Source organism: Boleophthalmus pectinirostris, unplaced genomic scaffold, assembly GCF_026225935.1.
Source record: "Boleophthalmus pectinirostris isolate CB_2022bp ecotype Guang Dong unplaced genomic scaffold, ASM2622593v1 HiC_scaffold_2, whole genome shotgun sequence".
In the NCBI taxonomy this organism is placed as follows: Eukaryota; Metazoa; Chordata; class Actinopteri; order Gobiiformes; family Gobiidae; genus Boleophthalmus; species Boleophthalmus pectinirostris.
The window spans coordinates 18,937,130-18,955,105 of NW_026571152.1; the positions used below are offsets into that span (position 1 = coordinate 18,937,130).

The following is a 17,976-nucleotide window of genomic DNA, read 5'->3' on the forward strand; positions in this document are numbered from 1 at the left end:
TTGTGTAAATATACTTCAAATGATCCCATGCCTTTTAGTTATGAGGTACTTTTAAGGTTCGCATTTGTCTTTTTTCCTATTTTGAACACATGTATAATGACAAAAGCTTATGAGAGCCTTGGTGCTATAAGCTGCTTTTGATCTTAACCAGTCACATGCATTTTTGTGACTGATCAAGCAGTTTAGCATTACCTGAATGTTTACATCTTTCACCATGGGACAGGAAGTTAAAGGCTCCGATCAACCATTTTTAAGGAGCTTATAGGAATAACAAACTGGGCCCTTTAATGGGACGTGTAATGGCAACACAAGCCTCTTAAGTCTAGATTCCATCAAAAACTGTTATTAACTTTACCCAGAAGCTTTAACTAGAGGTGTTACTAGATCATGCAGAGAGTTTTAGTATTTAATAATTTCAGTCTTTAATGCACTGTGCAAATTCTAGAGAAGATACTAGAAAAATCAATACTTTTTCTAGCCTTTCTTTATACTGTCGTCTTACGGACATGTTTTAATTGAACATTAATGGTTAAAAAAAAATCTACTTTCAAGACAATTAAAAATGTTATGTAGTAGCACTAGTGGAAATGATAGAGATCAGTAGTAGCCATTTTTAGTAGTAGGAGGAATAGGAGGAGTAGTAGGACGAGTAGGAAAAGTAGTAGGAGTAATAGTAGGACTATTAGGAGTAGTAGTAGTAGTAGTAGGAGGAGGAGGAGTAATTAGTAATTAGGAGTAATAGTAATAGTAGTAATAGTTGGAGCTCTAATTGCAGTAGTATTAGTAAAAGTAGTAGTAGCAATTATATAGTGGTTCTGTCCCTTTTTGATTTTTTCGCAGTTCTATTCTCCATCTAAATCTCACAGCCTGGTGGGTGGATGAGCTCCATATGTGAACTCAAGTATCCTGTTACAGCCTCACATCTGACTCTAAGATCACTAAAACATCCCTGAAGGCTCCATCTGCTCTGCTTTCTCTCCTCTTTCCAGGCAGGCCACAACGTAGGTGGGACGAGCCGTGACCTTTGACCCCCAGCACAGATAATCCAACAGTAAAAAGCTGTAGCCTCATCACCGCCTCACTCTGACTCAGTAACAAACAAAAGAGTTTAAACATGCCACGACACGATTTGATACCACCAACAATCACGATGTTTACAAAGGTTAGTGATGGACAACAGCAGTAGGGAGAGGGCCTTGTCAAAGTTTATGGTACTTTTTGCGTGCTTAGATATGGTAATATGTCAGTTTTCACAATACAAAATGAAGCAAAACATATACAAACAAATAAGTTAACTATATGCTGTACACTTAGTCCTGGTTTGACTCAGTCAAGTCTTGGTTTAGTTCCAGATTTAGTCCTAGTTTAGATACAATTTTGATGTAGTGTTAAGAAAATTATATATTTTTTACCTTAAAACTTACAAATGTGCTAGTAGAAATGTAGTGGCAGGTATTGTATCAGGGCATTGTATCTTAAAACCTGCAAAATAGCTTCAGATTTCCACTTTGTTATAATATTGTTCCCTTTAAAAAAAAAAGGCATGGCTGAAAAGGTCTTTTATGTCATTCATGCATGTTACAATAATTTAGTGATTTCTCCCGGCCACCATTTGAGCCCTCCCTACAGCTAGCTGTGAGATTCTGTCCAATACTCAGCCCACAAGCCTACGTCATCATTTTCCCACATGACAATTCTCCATAAATATACAAAGGAGCAGGATACAAAACAGTTCACAACAACATGACAAAACTGATGTGCAGCAGTATCATTATCGGGATAAATCCTGATTGTGTTGCCATAGTGCTCTGAAGGGGGAGTGACAGGTAAAGGGAGACTCGCTACAATAATCTGGAAAACTGATGCATTTTACGGAACAAAAGTAAGCAATTGGAACCAAAAACAAAACAAACAAAAAAAACTTCAAAAGCATTCACCAGTCCATCGTTTATTGCGTACATTTGATCATTTCGGTAAAAAGATTTCTTATGGTTGATTTTCACAATGATTTGGCATCTTTACTAGCAATTAACTGGTGTTCTTGCTGTGCCTAAATGAACACATAAAAGTAAGAATGCATTGTGTCATACTTTTTGGTTAACCAGAAATTCATATGACACTGACATCATAACTAAAGCAATATGTTTCTTATTAATGTGTTCATTATAGTCATAGCATTGTGGATTAAGCGCATTGCAATCTTGTTCCTGGCTCTGTATAAAGACAGAGTTGGTTCGTAAGCAGTTCAATACTTTACTGGAGTAACTTTTGATAAGATTGTACACTGCAAAAACTAATATCTTGGTAAATTAAAATGACTCAAATGAAGAACATTTAACTTAATTTCTTTAGATTTGACTTAAAGTAATATTATCTACCAATGGATTTTTTTTTCTTGATTCAAGCAAATTAAGATTTAGTTTCTCAATTTAAGCCAAAGAGTTGTTATTTTTCTTAACAAGATGCATTTTTAAATTTTCAATTTTAAGTATCTCATGTGAAATTTACTCAAATCAGCATTTTCTTATTTTGAATCATTTAAACTTCACAAGATACAAGCAGACTGCAAAAACTATTGTAGTGTACGTTTTAGCATTTTTTAGACACTATATATTTATTCCTATGTATTTTGCAGTGTAACAGTACAGTCTTACTTAGTTTTGGTTACTCTTTCCACAATGAAACCCTAAATTAATTTATACTTGAATAATATTTTGTTATAACTTTTATTTTGTGACTATTCTACCACCTCTGCATATATTTTTGTATTGGCAACAGTGTTTTCAAATCTCCCATCAAGAAGCTAGTCCAAATCTCTCTGACAAACTATAACAAAATGGCCTCATCCATCCTCTCCCAAAACCACTCCTTTTAGATGATGGAAAATGTCAAAAGTTCACAGAAATCTAAGGAGGAAAATTCCCAAAGATACTGAGAAGATCCCACTAAGATTTCGGTTTTAAACTGTAGCAGATGTGTAGTCAAAAATATCATTGGTCTCAAAATCCACTGCCCAGAACTGAAAATGCAGTCATTGTTTCAGCGGATAATAGCAACACAATGCTATCACTCACTTCCCCGGTCTGTGTGTGTCCTTCCTGTGGGGCAGGTCAGGTGATCAAACAGGAAGTGAAGAGGAGGAAGTAGGTGGTGGGGTCTGGATACAGCCGGACATGGGTCAGATGGGGTTTAGGACGGTGATGACCAAAAGAGCATGGGTCAAATGTGGATGAAGAGTCAGGACAGTGCGTACAATGGAAGTTCAAAAGTGTTGCGTGATGGTCAAGGCTACAAATCAATTTAAAATGTTACCTGTAATGCCACAATTACATTCATTCATCATTTTGTACTCACTCCTTTTAAGGTTGTTTGGGCTTAGAGCCTACATCAGCAACTATTGGGCTTATCAGGGAACATTCTCGACAATAAATACAGTCATAGGTATGTATCACAGATACATAAATGGACAATTTTCACAAGGGGAAAATCATTTTCACCAACTCCAAATCTCCAATTAAATGTCCCAGATTTTGCCATTTTCTAATCAATGTTATAATGTTGTTTCCTCATCAAATCATATCTGAAGTTTTGTTTTGTTTTGCTCACACACGTGTAACAGAAGCCCAGCATATTTACGCTGAGTTCTTCTCTCAAACAGAAAACACTTTGTTCAACCTTGTCATGTCATGTGGTAATACAGGAAGTGCTCCACTGTGATTTTAAACTGAATACACCTGTACTAGAATAATTTGGATAATTTCAGCCCCGGAATGTCCCATTTCTAACTAAAGGTAAAATGTGTTAACTTAAAAACACTACATGGCATCATGACATTTTGAGCTTTGGAGATGTAGACAACATAATAATAAAGGATTACTCAAACATGTGTGAATGAAATAAACTCCATGTATGTTCTTGGTGAGGTAACAGCATTTTAACTTTGTGCTCATCTTAGTATTTAATGTACATAATAATTGCTTTAAAATACAGCATTCTCCAGTAATAGTGATAATAATGACGATAATGATTTATTTGTCTAATATATAAATTGTGGAATATAATGTTCTATAAGCCAATCCAATTTGAGCTAAATATGAGATTGAATATGTAAACATTGGAAGACAAAGCTGTACAAGTAGTTAACTAAAAACACTACTGTAAGTGAGCTGAAGGACGGATAGGTCAGAATTGTATGATATAATTTGCTGTATAACTGTCAGATTGTAGATTAGTTTACCTGGTCTGTTGTTAATATCTCTGTCATTGTCTGCTGTGTCAGTATAAATAACCAAAAGTGATTTTATTTCACAATAAATACCCTAAAGATGTGATTGCTGTCATTTGAAAGGACTTTAAGATTAATGTGAACAGTTTGTGAAGCCAATCCCCAACAAATAATGATAAGGTTCAACTTTTGTGAACCAAGTCAGTGAAATTAGTTATATAGACCCCTGTCCTCCATCTGAAATGATGACGTCATTAATTTGTAGTACGTGAACACAACCTGTCCACACGTCTGCCCATAAAGAATGTTCAGTCTAGATACCCAAATGTTAACAGCTTTTGGTCTCTGGCAATTTGACCATATATTTGAAGTATGTTGGTCCAGCAGATAGTGTGGTGATAGACTGCCCTGCCCTCTCCTTCCTCCTCCTCCTACGCCTCCTCTCTCCTCTCCTCTCTGAAGGATACTGTCATCTTTGGCTCTAGGACAAAACTCAGATTCAAACTGAAATGACTCATGTTTTAAAGTACCAGGCTAAGCTCTGTTCTTAGTTTAAGGGCTGCAGTTTATCCAAATCATTGTTGTCTGGTCTTTATCAGGGGTATTTTCAGTGATGGTTACTGTAAATATTAGAAGTGAATGTTATTTCTTACTACTGCTATCACTTCTACTATTTAATCAGAAAAAATACTTTGGGGAAATTGAATACAGTAAAGTTTAACGTTATTCAATCTTTAAGAAAGGCCCATTTTACTAGTAGTAGTAGTAGTAGTAGGTTAGTTGTAGACCTATAGTAGTGGAGAGTAGGGTCTTTACTGAACTTGTACGATTTATGCTGAAGTAGCAATAGATTTGCAGTACTTTTCCTACTTTTGACACATAATAATTTAACTCTGTAGCAGACTGGCAAGTTTCTTTTGTTCAACTAAGAAAACAGGAACAAGATCTGGCACGTTACACTTCCCCAGCTTATAGGATGACAAAAGTGCCCTTAAGCTCCTGTATTGACGTTAGCATATAGCATGAACGACACACCTGTGCAGCTAGCCATGCAACCAAACTGTTTTCTGACAGTTAAACGTTCCTTTAAAGCCACAGTATGTAACTTTTTAGCTAAAAAACAGACTAAAATAAAAGCCATTTTTTTCATTTTGATTGATTTTACTGCACTGAAAAACACAAAAAACATGTGTCCTTACACTGAGCAGCTTGCATCTCCACAAACCTGACTCCTGTTTGACCTAGAGGAGAGCCTCCTCCTACTTGTTTCCATGAAAATGTTGTTGCTTTGGCTATACTATTCCACTGTATGCCATAACACTTATCTGTTTCCATGGAGAATGTTCCAAAGTATGGGTTTGAATAGACTTTGTATTTCCATTGAATCATGGTGCCTCCTCAATAATGTTACATACTGTAGCTTTAACTAAAGGTTTTGTAGACTAATCCTAGTTATTGTGTAATTTTGGCACATTTTGGCCCTATGGTTGCTAGGTAACAGTTATGGAACATCAGCTGCCTGTGTCCAACAAGACAAGATTTTTAGTCAAATCTTAAATATAATGATGTTGATTATGTCTTAGTGGAAGTTTAACCTGTCATATGAACTTTAACCACATATTCTTACTGTCATGACACAATGAAAGCAGAGAGGAAAACAGTTCAGGGACACAGACGATGAGGTCACCTCTTGAATGATATTATATTCTTATGGCTTTGGAGGCAGGCCCAGTGTCCAGACCAGAGGGAATACTTTGGGATGTGCAGTATCCAAGTTGGAAAGTTAAAGATGGGAAAAGGCAGCAATTGTAGAACATTTTAAAGAGAAATGTCTATAGAGATATGAAAATGTGTCATTTCAAAATAGATTTAGTCAAATGTGACAGTGTCCCGGTTTGGAATGCACAGTGGGGGGTATTAGTTGGAGACAGAAATCGGAGAAATTGAGCCAAGGGATAAAAACTCCCAAATCAGAATATTAAACTAAATTTTTGTGATTAAAGGTGACATGGAAGTACAACAAGTAGAATATATATTAAATATAGCCCATTTCATGTTAGTATTTGACAAATATTAAAATGAAATTTGCTGAATTATTGACTTATTTGTTTGTATTGTGATCTTCTATGAATAGTGTGTAAGTATAATTTGGTTTAAATTATATTAACACGACTTGCCTGTGACCCCAGATACAAGGTAAAATCCAGTTGGTTTAAACCTAAATGGACTCTGTCTGATTTTATTGGTCACTACCTAAACCCAAGACCCGTAGCCAATCATGAATGAATGCTAGTGCAGCCTCTGCAGCTCAGTGAGGGAAGTCTGGAGGTTCTGAGCTTTCACATGAGACATGGCCTGTCCATATACCAAGAACGAGAAAAACTTGTGTGTCCTCTAAATGCAGATTGAAGCACTGGCACCCTAGGTTCAGTTGTGATTACGGAAAGAGTGCAAGATACATACTGTGACAGGATATTTATCATAGTTTTACATCAGTTAAGTGTCACTTTGTGGAAAAAAGGAGAAAAAAGGTGAAAAATGCAGGAAGTGGCATTGAGTTCTACAACTGAATCTTCACCTATGTCATCAATGAAAAAAAATCCATCCAATTCCATGAAATTCCAATTCCATCAGAGAGAGAGAATGAATATTGTTAGGTTTCAGCAGTTTTCAAATTACCTCTACATATGCCCTGTCCATATATAAGTGTAAATGAGAACTTGTATGTGTCCTCTATATGCAGGTTAAGGCACTGGCAACCCAGGTTCAGTTGTGATTACAGAGTGCAGACCACATACTGTACGCACCCCTTTTTCTTTCTAAAGCACTTACAATGAATGAACTGTGCTTTGAAAAAGAACATGAAACTTGCCAACCTTTTCTTAACATGCAAATAAGTAGTCATAAGAACACTTAATTAACTAAAGAATATTTTTATGGGATACTTTAAAGGTCCTATATTACATAAAATTGACTCTTGTAAGTTTTGGGCCAATGTTGTTACCGTCTCAAAACCAGACCTGGAGTTGTGTTTTGTTTTATTCGCACATTTTTGAGTAATCTTTTATTATTAGGCTGTCTGCATCTCCAAAACCCAAAAGTCTCTGTTCCACCTTGTGATGTGATGAAGCTGTAGTTTTCAAGTTACTGATACCTTTAAAATTAACTTCAGTAGAGATTAGCAAATCCAAATTTAATAAAGCCACATGCGGCATCAAACGGCCGTTGCCCAGCACTCATGGTGCGCACTGCAAATACTGCACATCACAAACGCTGCGTCCCACACTAACCCTAAAAACCGTCAACCCCAAGCACAACTCTAACCTCTTGCCCCAACCCTAACATTAGGCCTAACCCTAAACGTAACCCTAATCTTAAACCTAAGCCTAGTTGTACCCCTAACCACAGCCCCAACTCCAACTCTAACTCTAGCCCTAACCCTAAACCTAACCTACATCAATCTGTTCAGAGTCTGGGTCTGTACCCACGATTAAAATTTGAGTTAATTCAGCCAAAGTTCGTGGAAATTGTTAACAGGGTGCTAATTCACCCATTTTTGTTTTTTTTTTAATATGCCCATACGCAATAGGCCCTACGTCCTGTCAGGGATTGGGCCTAAAAACACAGTGGAACATTTCCTATATTAACAGTTGACATCACAAGGTGGAACAGAGTCTTTTCTATTTAAGACAACTCAGCCTAAATACACAACGTTTGTGTATTTAACATGTGTGAATGAAACAAAACACAACTGCAGATGTTTGTGATGAGGAAACAACATAAGAACAGATCAGAAAATAGTGTAATATGGACCCTTTAATGGGATCTTTCATATATCTAGGATTGTCAACCTGTACAAACAAATACGAGACTACAGTAAATGTAATCATCCCACTATACTCCTTTGAATATTGAGAGTTACCTAACCACAATTATGATGTACAAAAATAGCAGTCATGGCCTCAGCTGGTGGTATCTTGCCGCAATTACCTCACCCAAAGCAAAACATGTACGTCATCTCATCTCATCATAAAAACCTTTAGAACGCACAATTTCCACAACAAAGAGGATGAAAGCAGCGCACCTGGTCCAGACCACCTCAGCCACATGCTGTCAGACTAACTTATGCCTGCAGTAGTTTTTGCTTTTAATTTAGCAAGCCGGAAAGCCATTGAAAAGTGGATTTGCTGTTAGGAAGTACATAAAAATAAACCAAAGTATTAAGATTTCAGCTGCTCTTTTGTTAGTGTACACAAGTTGTCATTGACTGGATGACTTAGGATGAGTGACATGGTAATTGCATGGTTCTTTTCACAGAGAGAGAGGGGAGAGGGGGCACTTGTGGGAAGACATTTGAAAGATGAAGTCACAGTTGTGTTGTTGGAACACGTTCAGGACATATGAGATCACAAAATGACAACAGTTCCCATCTTTTTTTTTTTTAAATGACGGGATGTTGAGTAGTGAATGAAAAGTGCTGTGATGACAAAATGACCTCAGGGATAATGAGAAGACTGTAGCCTACTTTGCTTTGAAAATTAAAGGTGCACAGTGTAACTTTCCTGGTAAGGACCTGTTTATCGCTTTGGAGGTGCTTTTCCTGGAATGTTCCCCAGTATGGCATTAAATCTAAAACATTATATCTGTCATTTATTGCAATTGCAGGTGTTTTCACTGCTAAAACAAACCATTTGAAAAACATCCATTCTTACAGTGATTTGATTCCATGGAGATAAATGTAATGCCAGTCTGTGGAACATTACAAACAAGGCTATCTCCATGGAGACAAAGAGGTTGCAAACCCTTCATCAACAAAGTTACATTTGCACCTTTAAACATAAAAAACAAGTGAGGACTGACAATGTTTGGACATTGGGTAACTGAAGGTGAAATAAAAAGAGCCTTTAACCCTCAACTATAGTGCATTATACTAGTATTTTTAAAAATGCAGTTTTGCTGTGTATTCTGATTCCAGTATGATTTATGATTTCAATATTCAGATTCATTTCATAATGCACTTTATAAAATGTTACAGTAGCATTAATATCAGAACAGCTCAGACTGAAATATGAATTGCTTAACTAATACCATAATCTAATGCATTTCAGAACATGTTTGCAGTCTAAAGGGTTAGCATAATGATTTTTTCCATACATTGGAAAATAACCTGTTGCAAACAACAGGATACATTGTTGTTTGTAAAGGACATTATGTTACCTAACAATTGCAGCCATAATTACAGCAATTTTAATTCAAATAGGATTAATTTTGCTGCCCTACTTTGAAGTCCCATGTTTGACATGGGACATCACAAGCTAAAAGTGCTAATTATACATTTTGTGGTGTAGACATTGCATGCATTTGGATTAACGGATAAGAAACAAGGAAATTGTTTCGTACCACAGTGTCTGCCCATCTGATCTAATTTATCACCAGCATCTATGACCATGCAATAGCTGTGCCTGGTTATGCTGTTACATAACACCTTTCACCACTTAAGAATGTAAAGAATTTTGTCGTACTTTGGTATTACTTTAATACTGTATATTTGGAAAAAAAAAACTTGCTCAAATGTACAAAAAAAGAAAGCCTAAAATGTCAAATAAATCCACCTCTGCATATTGTAACCATCATTGAAACATTTTGGTTCTTGTGACATAAACAGATTATATTTAGCTTTGTCTGTCTGTTGGTTAAACCTAGATTAGGCAAGAATGTGGTGAACCATTTCAAAACATCATCATCTTTGAAGCTTTGAAAAGAGGAAAAATATACTTCAGAAAATAAACTGTCTATTTATAAGTGTTTAGCATTTTCCATGTTTATGAAATCCACAGTTTGACAGAAAAATGAATATTGAGGAAAACCAGGAAAACATTGCACGAAAGTGGAATGACTGCTTCAAATGTATAATTGCAGTTTGATTCTTTTGATTATAAAACAGTAATGATGTAGTACCAAATAGCTCCTAATTGCATGTTTTGAAAATGACCTAACTGTTTTTGTGTCCAGATGTTAAGGTAGATTTTATTATCCTGGTAGGAACATTTATTCACAGCTGTAATGCTACTAGTGTTGTCACGATACAAACATTTCAAACTCGATTTTGATGCTAAGGAATTAACTCGATACTGATTACGATACCACAATTTTTTTTGTGACAGAATGTAATTTTTATATGCAAGATAATAGTACTTTGTTTTGTTACCATGTTCTGATAATGTTAAATAATATTACTTTCTTTTACATTGCCACCTGGCCTTATATTTGTATAATCCTTAGCTGTCCACGTAGGTTCATAGTGGCACATGGGCGTACACTAGTCTGTGTGGTCTTATACTTGTTCTGATACAGCTCAAGATCAGTCTGAAGCTGTTCAGGAAAGGTTCACTTCTGTCTGACTTTTTAGTATCAATACTTGCTCAAATGAGTATCTGATTTTCGATGCTTTTGACAACCCTATGTGCGAATGAAGCAAAACAGATACATTTCATGTGAGGATACACATTTTTAAACCTTTTTCTTTTCAAAACCCATACAAGTGTGAAGAATCAGAAAGAAATCAGGCTACTTATATCCAAATGAACTTTTTATGTGGCATTTAAATGATCAGATTTTAATAATGGTCAGCAGATTTTGGTGTGTATGTAAACGCAGCCATTTTAACCATCTCCACCATCACTTTTCATCTAAACTTGTACAAATAATAAAACCATCTCGAAACAGGATACCTCATATGTTGACTTTCCCTCACAGTGTTTTTAATGCAGCCAACCTGGGGAGGTGTGTGTGGGAGGGGGGAGGATCTAGGCTCCTCCCCCTTCTCCCCCTTAAAGCATTCCTGAGTGAGCCCCTTATCTGGTTGTATCATAAACAGTGAGGAGAGCCGCTCATGTGGGGGAGATCCAGGGTTCAAAGGTCACGGTGATGGGGAGAGGTTGTTTTGAAGCAAGTATATAGGATGTCTGTGGATATATTTGCGCTAATATGTGTGTGTCTCCTGGATGACATCACAGGGGGCTGTTTGTACCAGAGTAAGGATGAGTAGTACTTAAAGGGGATGTATTATGTAAAATCACCTTGTATGAGCAATGTTATAATGGTGTTCCCATGTAACCCAAAGTGGTATTTTTTATTGATTCACGCATGTTTGAGTAATCTAATAAAGTAAAATAAAAAAGTCTAAATCCATTCTAAGTTTTTGAGGTCAGAGTGTGCAACAAATCCACGTTTTCCCCTACCCCCTATCTCCGCCCACTCCTCAGTACTCACTTCATATACTTCATCACATAACCTTTATCTTATGATGTGATTCTCATCTAAATTTGGTAAAACAACAATTACACTTAACAACTACATTAGCTCATTAGATTCTAGATCTTAAAAGTGCACTATGTAACTTTTCTGTGGGGGTGGTCCACACCCGATTGTCTCCATGGAGATGCTCTTACTATGTTGGCAATAAATCAGTCATGCATATATTACATTTTTAATTACTGGGGGGAAAAAACAACAACAGACAAACATGCATTCTTGCTGTGTGCAGGCTTGCATCTCCACAGATCTGATCTGTAACTTAGCCTAGTGGTGCCACCTGCTCCCCTCCATGGAGATAAATATATTTAATGCAGTAATGTGGTATAGGCAAAGCAATAACAATCCAAGATACTTTGTCAAGTCTGCAGAATGAAATTGTCTGAGGACTGAATTTACACTCCAGTAAGTAAAGGCACTTTGAACAGGATTTTTATGGTGATATATCATACGTAACCTTAGCAACAATATTTGGCACAACACCGTTATTGTTGAGTGCATTTAGGAGCTGTTTGGATTACGTTTACAGCCAAGATCCTGGGGAAGTGAGGGAACACCTTGTAAGCCCTTTATTGTGATCTAATTGCCTCCTAATAATACTAAAAGGAATGTGTCCATGAAGTGTTGACGTCTTTAAGAATTACAATTTCTCATTTGTCTTTCACAGGTACTGCTTATGTTACCAAAAGCTGAAGGTGAACAGAGTAGCCAAAAATTGCAGTAAATTAGAGTGATGTTACTTCAAAATGATATAACTCAAGTAGAATACAAGTATAAGTAGTGGTCCAAGACATTGCTTCAATAAAAACTACTACTCAAAATGAGTAACTTTAAGAATAAAATCTGATTAATAATTTGAAGTTGATGTAAACTGAAGAATAAAATATTAAATAATGCACAAAATCTGGTACTTTGAAATAGGCACAAAAATGAGGAAAACTAAGAAGTGTAAGAAACACAAATGTTCAAATAATTTCATGTTGTCAACAGAAAGTTGTAGACTTACTCACAGTGGGAAGAATAACTCAAACTTTTACTCAAGTTAGATATATATATTAAAAAAAATGACTCAAGTAAAAAGTAAAAGTATGCAACTAGAAAACTACTCTACAAAGTTACTCAAGTAAATGGACCTGGGTACTCCCCACCTCCGCCACAAGCCACAGTAAAAGTCTATAGTTTGTTAAAACCAGTGTGAATGTAGTATGAAGTCTGTTTCTAATTAGCAAAGGCCATGTGTAAAACAGCTGGCAACAAATAAGTGAAGTTTAAAAGCCGGTTAGAAGCCTGCTAATTTGCAAGAACTGGTTTGGATAATCTCACTTAACTAAAAAGCAAGTTGATTCCGGTACCATGAAAATAATAAAAAACACGTTTGAAAGTGGTCCAGGGGCGTATACTAGTCTATGTGGTCTTATACTTGTTCTGACACAACTCAAGATCATTCTAAAGCTATTCAGGAAAGGTTCATGTGACTTTTTTAGTATCGATACCTGCTCAAATTAGTATCTAGTTTTAGTACTGGTTGTGGTACTTTTTGATACTTTTCCCAACCCTAAAAAGCTGAATGTGTTTTGTTTGTGAAGTCTTATGTAACATTAATAACAAAATTTAGGTCAATTTTTGTTATAATGTTCCTGGGTTGTGTAGGTTTAATGAGTGGAGTTTGATGAGATAACAGTATTCTTGCCTTAATATTAAAATACCTTGGGGCTTTCTTGTACTTATGGTAGCAGATTATAGATCACTCGGATGCACAAACAACAGTAGTCACATGACTCAATTGCTTCCACATGGTTCTCATCCAACAGCATCTCTGATTGGATAATATTCCTTGCTTCTTTATGGCTCTCATCCAGCAAAATGCTTTTCAAAATATATATTCATTCCAGTATTCATTCAAATAATAGCTGCTTTTACTGTCAGTTTTAAAGACTAAAATGCATTTTCCTGAATTACAAGATAAAAGTTAGATACTTGCCCTTAAATATCTTGAAATGTTATACAGATGCAATAAGATATGTCTCAATCTGAACACAAACCACTGAATTGGAATAGTCTCTAGGTTGTTAGCAGAGATGACGCAAATTCCTCTACTGCTTACAAAACTCACAATCCAGTAATTACTCATAATTAGTGACACAATTCTAGTATTTCCCAGCACGGAGTGAAAAAAGCTTTAATCAGCAAATACTTTTTTCCTGAATCACAAGATAAAAGTTAGGTACTGGCCCTTTAATATAGTTACTTCCTATAGGTATGGTATTCAAATTCAATTGGTAATGCATATTGCCTTTATAGATATAAACATTGATACTAGTGTTGCCACAGTTCTCAATATTCAAATTCTACTTGATACCAAGGAACAGACAAGATACTCAATAACAATTCTGATGCCGCAGTTATATAATAATAATAATAAAAAAAAACACACTCTTTTTTACACATTAGAATATGATTTTCAGTATTAAATAGTTCTTTATTTTATATTTCCATGTGACCTTATACCTGTGTAATCCCTAGGTTCCATATACTTGTTATGATACAGCTCAAGATCAGTCTAAAACTGTTCAGGAGAAGTTCATTCCTGTCCTGTGAGTGTGACTTTTGTAGTATCAGCACCTGCTCAAATGAGTATCTATTTTCGATACTAGTTTAAGTATCAATTAGTATCTGATTTCTGAACAATATGATATGATGATCCCGCTATAATATAAACCACTGAGCTGTCATCGTCTTTGCTAGATTGTTAACAAAGATGACACAAATTCTAGTGCTTACGAAACACACAATCCAATAATTACTCATAATTAGTTACATAATTTCAGTATTTCCCAGTGCTGAGTGAATGAACATTTGTGTGATGTCTTCGAGCAGTGTCTCAACATTATGTAGTGTTTGTGTAGTGATGTCATGCTTTCCCTCGGGCTGGTGCCATCTGCTGAGTGGACTGAATCAGAGCAGGACTTGCGTCTCCCAGCTGTTATCTGTCCCATAACTCACCCTGAGTCACACATAGGTTTACATACCAGCCAGTGACAAGTGCATATGTGTTTGGACTAATCAGTATGTCACTGATTATAAAACAGATATAGATTCAGTGGCTTTAAGCTAAGTTATGCAACTGTCTACCAATTGTTGAGTCATCAATAAAAAAAAAATCAGTTGAAGGTGCACTGTCTTCTTCTTCTTCCTCTGGTGGGGGTTTGTCTCCGTGGAGATGTTTTGACTTTACCTAGAAAGTTCTGCAGCATGGTATCAGCATTTATTTAAAGGGTCCATATTATGCTATTTTCTGATCTAAGTTATAAAGTTGTTTTCTCATCACAAACATACCTGGAGTTGTGTTTTGTTTCATTCACACATGTTTAACACACAAATCTTGCATATGTAGATTGCTTCATGACATCTTAAAGTGAAATAGAGCATTCTGATCTTTAGACAGACTAATAATAAAGGATTACTCAAACATGTGTGAATGAAACAAATCACAAATCCAGGTCTGTTTTTGTGTGGTGGTAACAACATTATAACATGGCTTAAAGCTCACAAGAGTCAAGTTTACATAATAAAGGACCTATAACATAGATCAGAAAATAGTGTAATTTGAGCCCTTTAAAGGCTTATACTGTCAAACTCAGGACCTTCTTGCTGTGAACAGTTGAAGTTTGCCATCATATTGTTTCTCCACTATTTACTATGTATCACTCTCTGTAGGCTGACATATCTGCACAGAAGGTCAAGTGGAGCCTGTTTGATAAGTCTATTGTGTACATACCAGAGGCTCATTTGATTTCACAGCACTTTTCAAAGCATATGGACATCTTGCATGCATTATACACAGTAGAAAACTGTTCAGCACTGATATAAGCTTTGGGAGAGATAGTAGAGACAGGACATGCAGACAGCCACAGAACAAAAGCCCACCCCAGACCCCCTCAGACCTTGGACAGGGGTCATGACACCATTTCCTCCCTGGGCCAAAGAGGAACCCCCAAGCTAAAGTATAACCACTTAGAAAATCAATGTTTATAGGCTACACTAGAAACCTGTATTTCACATAACTTTATCTGCAGCCAGGACTAATCCAGAACTGAACCGGGACAGAACCAGGATTCTGTCAAAACCAGACTAAACCAATTATTCTTTAAATACAAAAAATAAAAAGAAAAGTTTTTAAAATAAAATCAAAGACTTAAACTGATTCAATTCCAGGTTAATACAAATACAATATAGGACAAAATCTGATTCAGGTTAGTCTAAACTGTGCCAGATATAAACCGGGACTAGACCAAGTCTACTCCCGGACTAAACCAGCACCAAATGTGGACATAACCAGGTCTTAACTTGAACTTGCACCACAGTTTGAGAACCAGTAGATTGAATTGCAGTTTACTAGAACCAAAGGTATTGTGAATGGTGTTGCTTTTATTCTTCATTAATGATGAAATTAAATCTTTTCTAATCTGTCCTTTCTAATCTAGACCAAATCTCCCCCAAAACCTCAAATGACCCAAAACAGTGGCATTTATCCCAGTTCCCTCCTTCAGTGCTTCAGTGCTAATAGGGTGCCATGCTTTCACTAACCCCCAACAAAAATGTCATAGAATCTGTTAGTCTACCGTTTACATATTAACACCAAGTAAAGGCAGAATAACCCAAACACTGAGTTTAGTTACTTCAAATTTGTATCACTTTACAATATGTCAGAGAAAGAAGAAGTCAAAAATGGCTAGTAGAGTGAAATTAATAACCATCTGTGCTCAAAATATATATTTGATTTATGTTTTTGTAGTGATTGTGCAAATTCTGTATACTTACAAGTACAAAAAGATACATTCAAAATTTGAATTGTTATGAATATGAAATGTACAAAATGAAAAAGGAGAATCTAGGTCAAAAAGTAAAAATAAATAAATACATAACTAACTGAAACAAAAAGTCAGGTTTAAAAATATGGGGCTAAACAAAGACTAAACAAGTACTCAACCAGGTAGTACACATGGGCAGAGGCGTCAAAATGTTACTTCAAATGTTACTTCAAAAGGATGTACCATAAGTATAATTAAACAGTAAACTCAAATGGAGTATTCAAATCAGTGCTTGCCACTTTAACTCATTATGAAGCACATAATATCACCACTATCTGCTTACTTATTTTTCATATTGTGAGGCAAAGGACATAGCCCATCAAAAATGTTAACTGTATTTCAACAGTTTAAACATTAACAGCACGTCTACATCAAGACAAATAGAAACCAGTGCACTTACTTCATCAAATTCTGCAGCCCCACTTTGCTGGAGTTTCTTCTCACTAACGCATGGGACATTTTGCCACTTTTGGTCAGTTAGTTAGTTCTATAGCAAAACAACGTAGTCTCCTTGGTCGTATCCTTAAAAACGTGCCCGGATAGTTCACTCTCCTGGTCTTTTGTGTAGCAGTGCTTGTCGGGAATGTCACTATTGCTTTGGTTCACTCCCCCTTTTTCTCTACGGGAGGTTGGGTTCTGGATCACCCCCTCCCCTTCCCTCTCTCTCCTCCATGTGGTTTTCATTGAAGAGCTATCTCAGAAATCCCTCCTCTTTTTTCAACTTTTTTTTTTGCTCTTTACTTTTTGAGTCATGTGGTCTAGCCGAAGAGGGGGATGAAATAAGATACCCCTCCTCAAACAAGAAGGGAAGAGGAAAAAAAAAAAGGGAAAACTACTCTGCCGCTCAGTACAAAGACATGTTAATCTCCCAAGCAGATTAGCAGCATGGAGCGGTGGTGTTAAGTATGTTATGTCAATACTAGGAGATAGAGAGTGCAAAACAACTCCAGATTAGACTGTTTATACAATCTGATAAGGATTTATTTCAAGGGAATATTTTCAACAAACTTGGTGTTGGTCATGTAGAAATGTGAACTTTAATTTTATGGCAACTACACTTTTAATAACCTTAATAAAGCAACTACATATACATATTGATCAAATAGTTTATTAAGAATGGTTCAGACTTAGAAACTACTTAAAGGGCCCATATTACTTTATTTTTATCTTACATGTTTAACACCAGACCTTGCATATTTAGCCTGAGTTCTTTTCTTAAACAAAAAACACCCTGTTCCACCTTGTGATGTCGTGGTAATACAGAAAGTGTTCCACCGTGTTTTTAAACTGCATGCACAATCACTAGAATCAATCACTGGAATTGCCCATCTCTTCTGAGCTAAAGGTAAATAGTAGCTGCTGAATTGATAACTACAGCTTCATGACATCACAAGGTGGAACAGAGCATTTTGAGCATTGTAGATGTAGACGTAGACGGACATGCAGAATTACTCAAACAAAAGACAGGTCCAGTTATATTTTTGAAGAGGTAACAATATTATAACATGGCTTAAAGCTCAGAAGAGTCAGTTTTGCTTAATATAGAACCTTTAATTAAAACCTCAA

At 36.1% G+C, this 17,976-nt stretch overlaps 1 protein-coding gene across 2 annotated transcripts in view; it reads right to left on the minus strand.

The window, feature by feature from the left end:
- lsp1a (lymphocyte specific protein 1 a) overlaps positions 1–16,980 on the minus strand; it is a 43,981-nt gene extending 27,001 nt beyond the window's left edge. For both annotated transcript variants that reach the window (XM_055155536.1, XM_055155535.1), the window contains exon 1: positions 16,811–16,980. In XM_055155536.1, coding sequence (XP_055011511.1) covers positions 16,811–16,869 — 59 coding nt within the window. In that variant the 5' untranslated portion in view covers positions 16,870–16,980. The remainder of the gene's footprint in view (positions 1–16,810) is intronic.
- Positions 16,981–17,976: the final 996 nt, after the last annotated feature.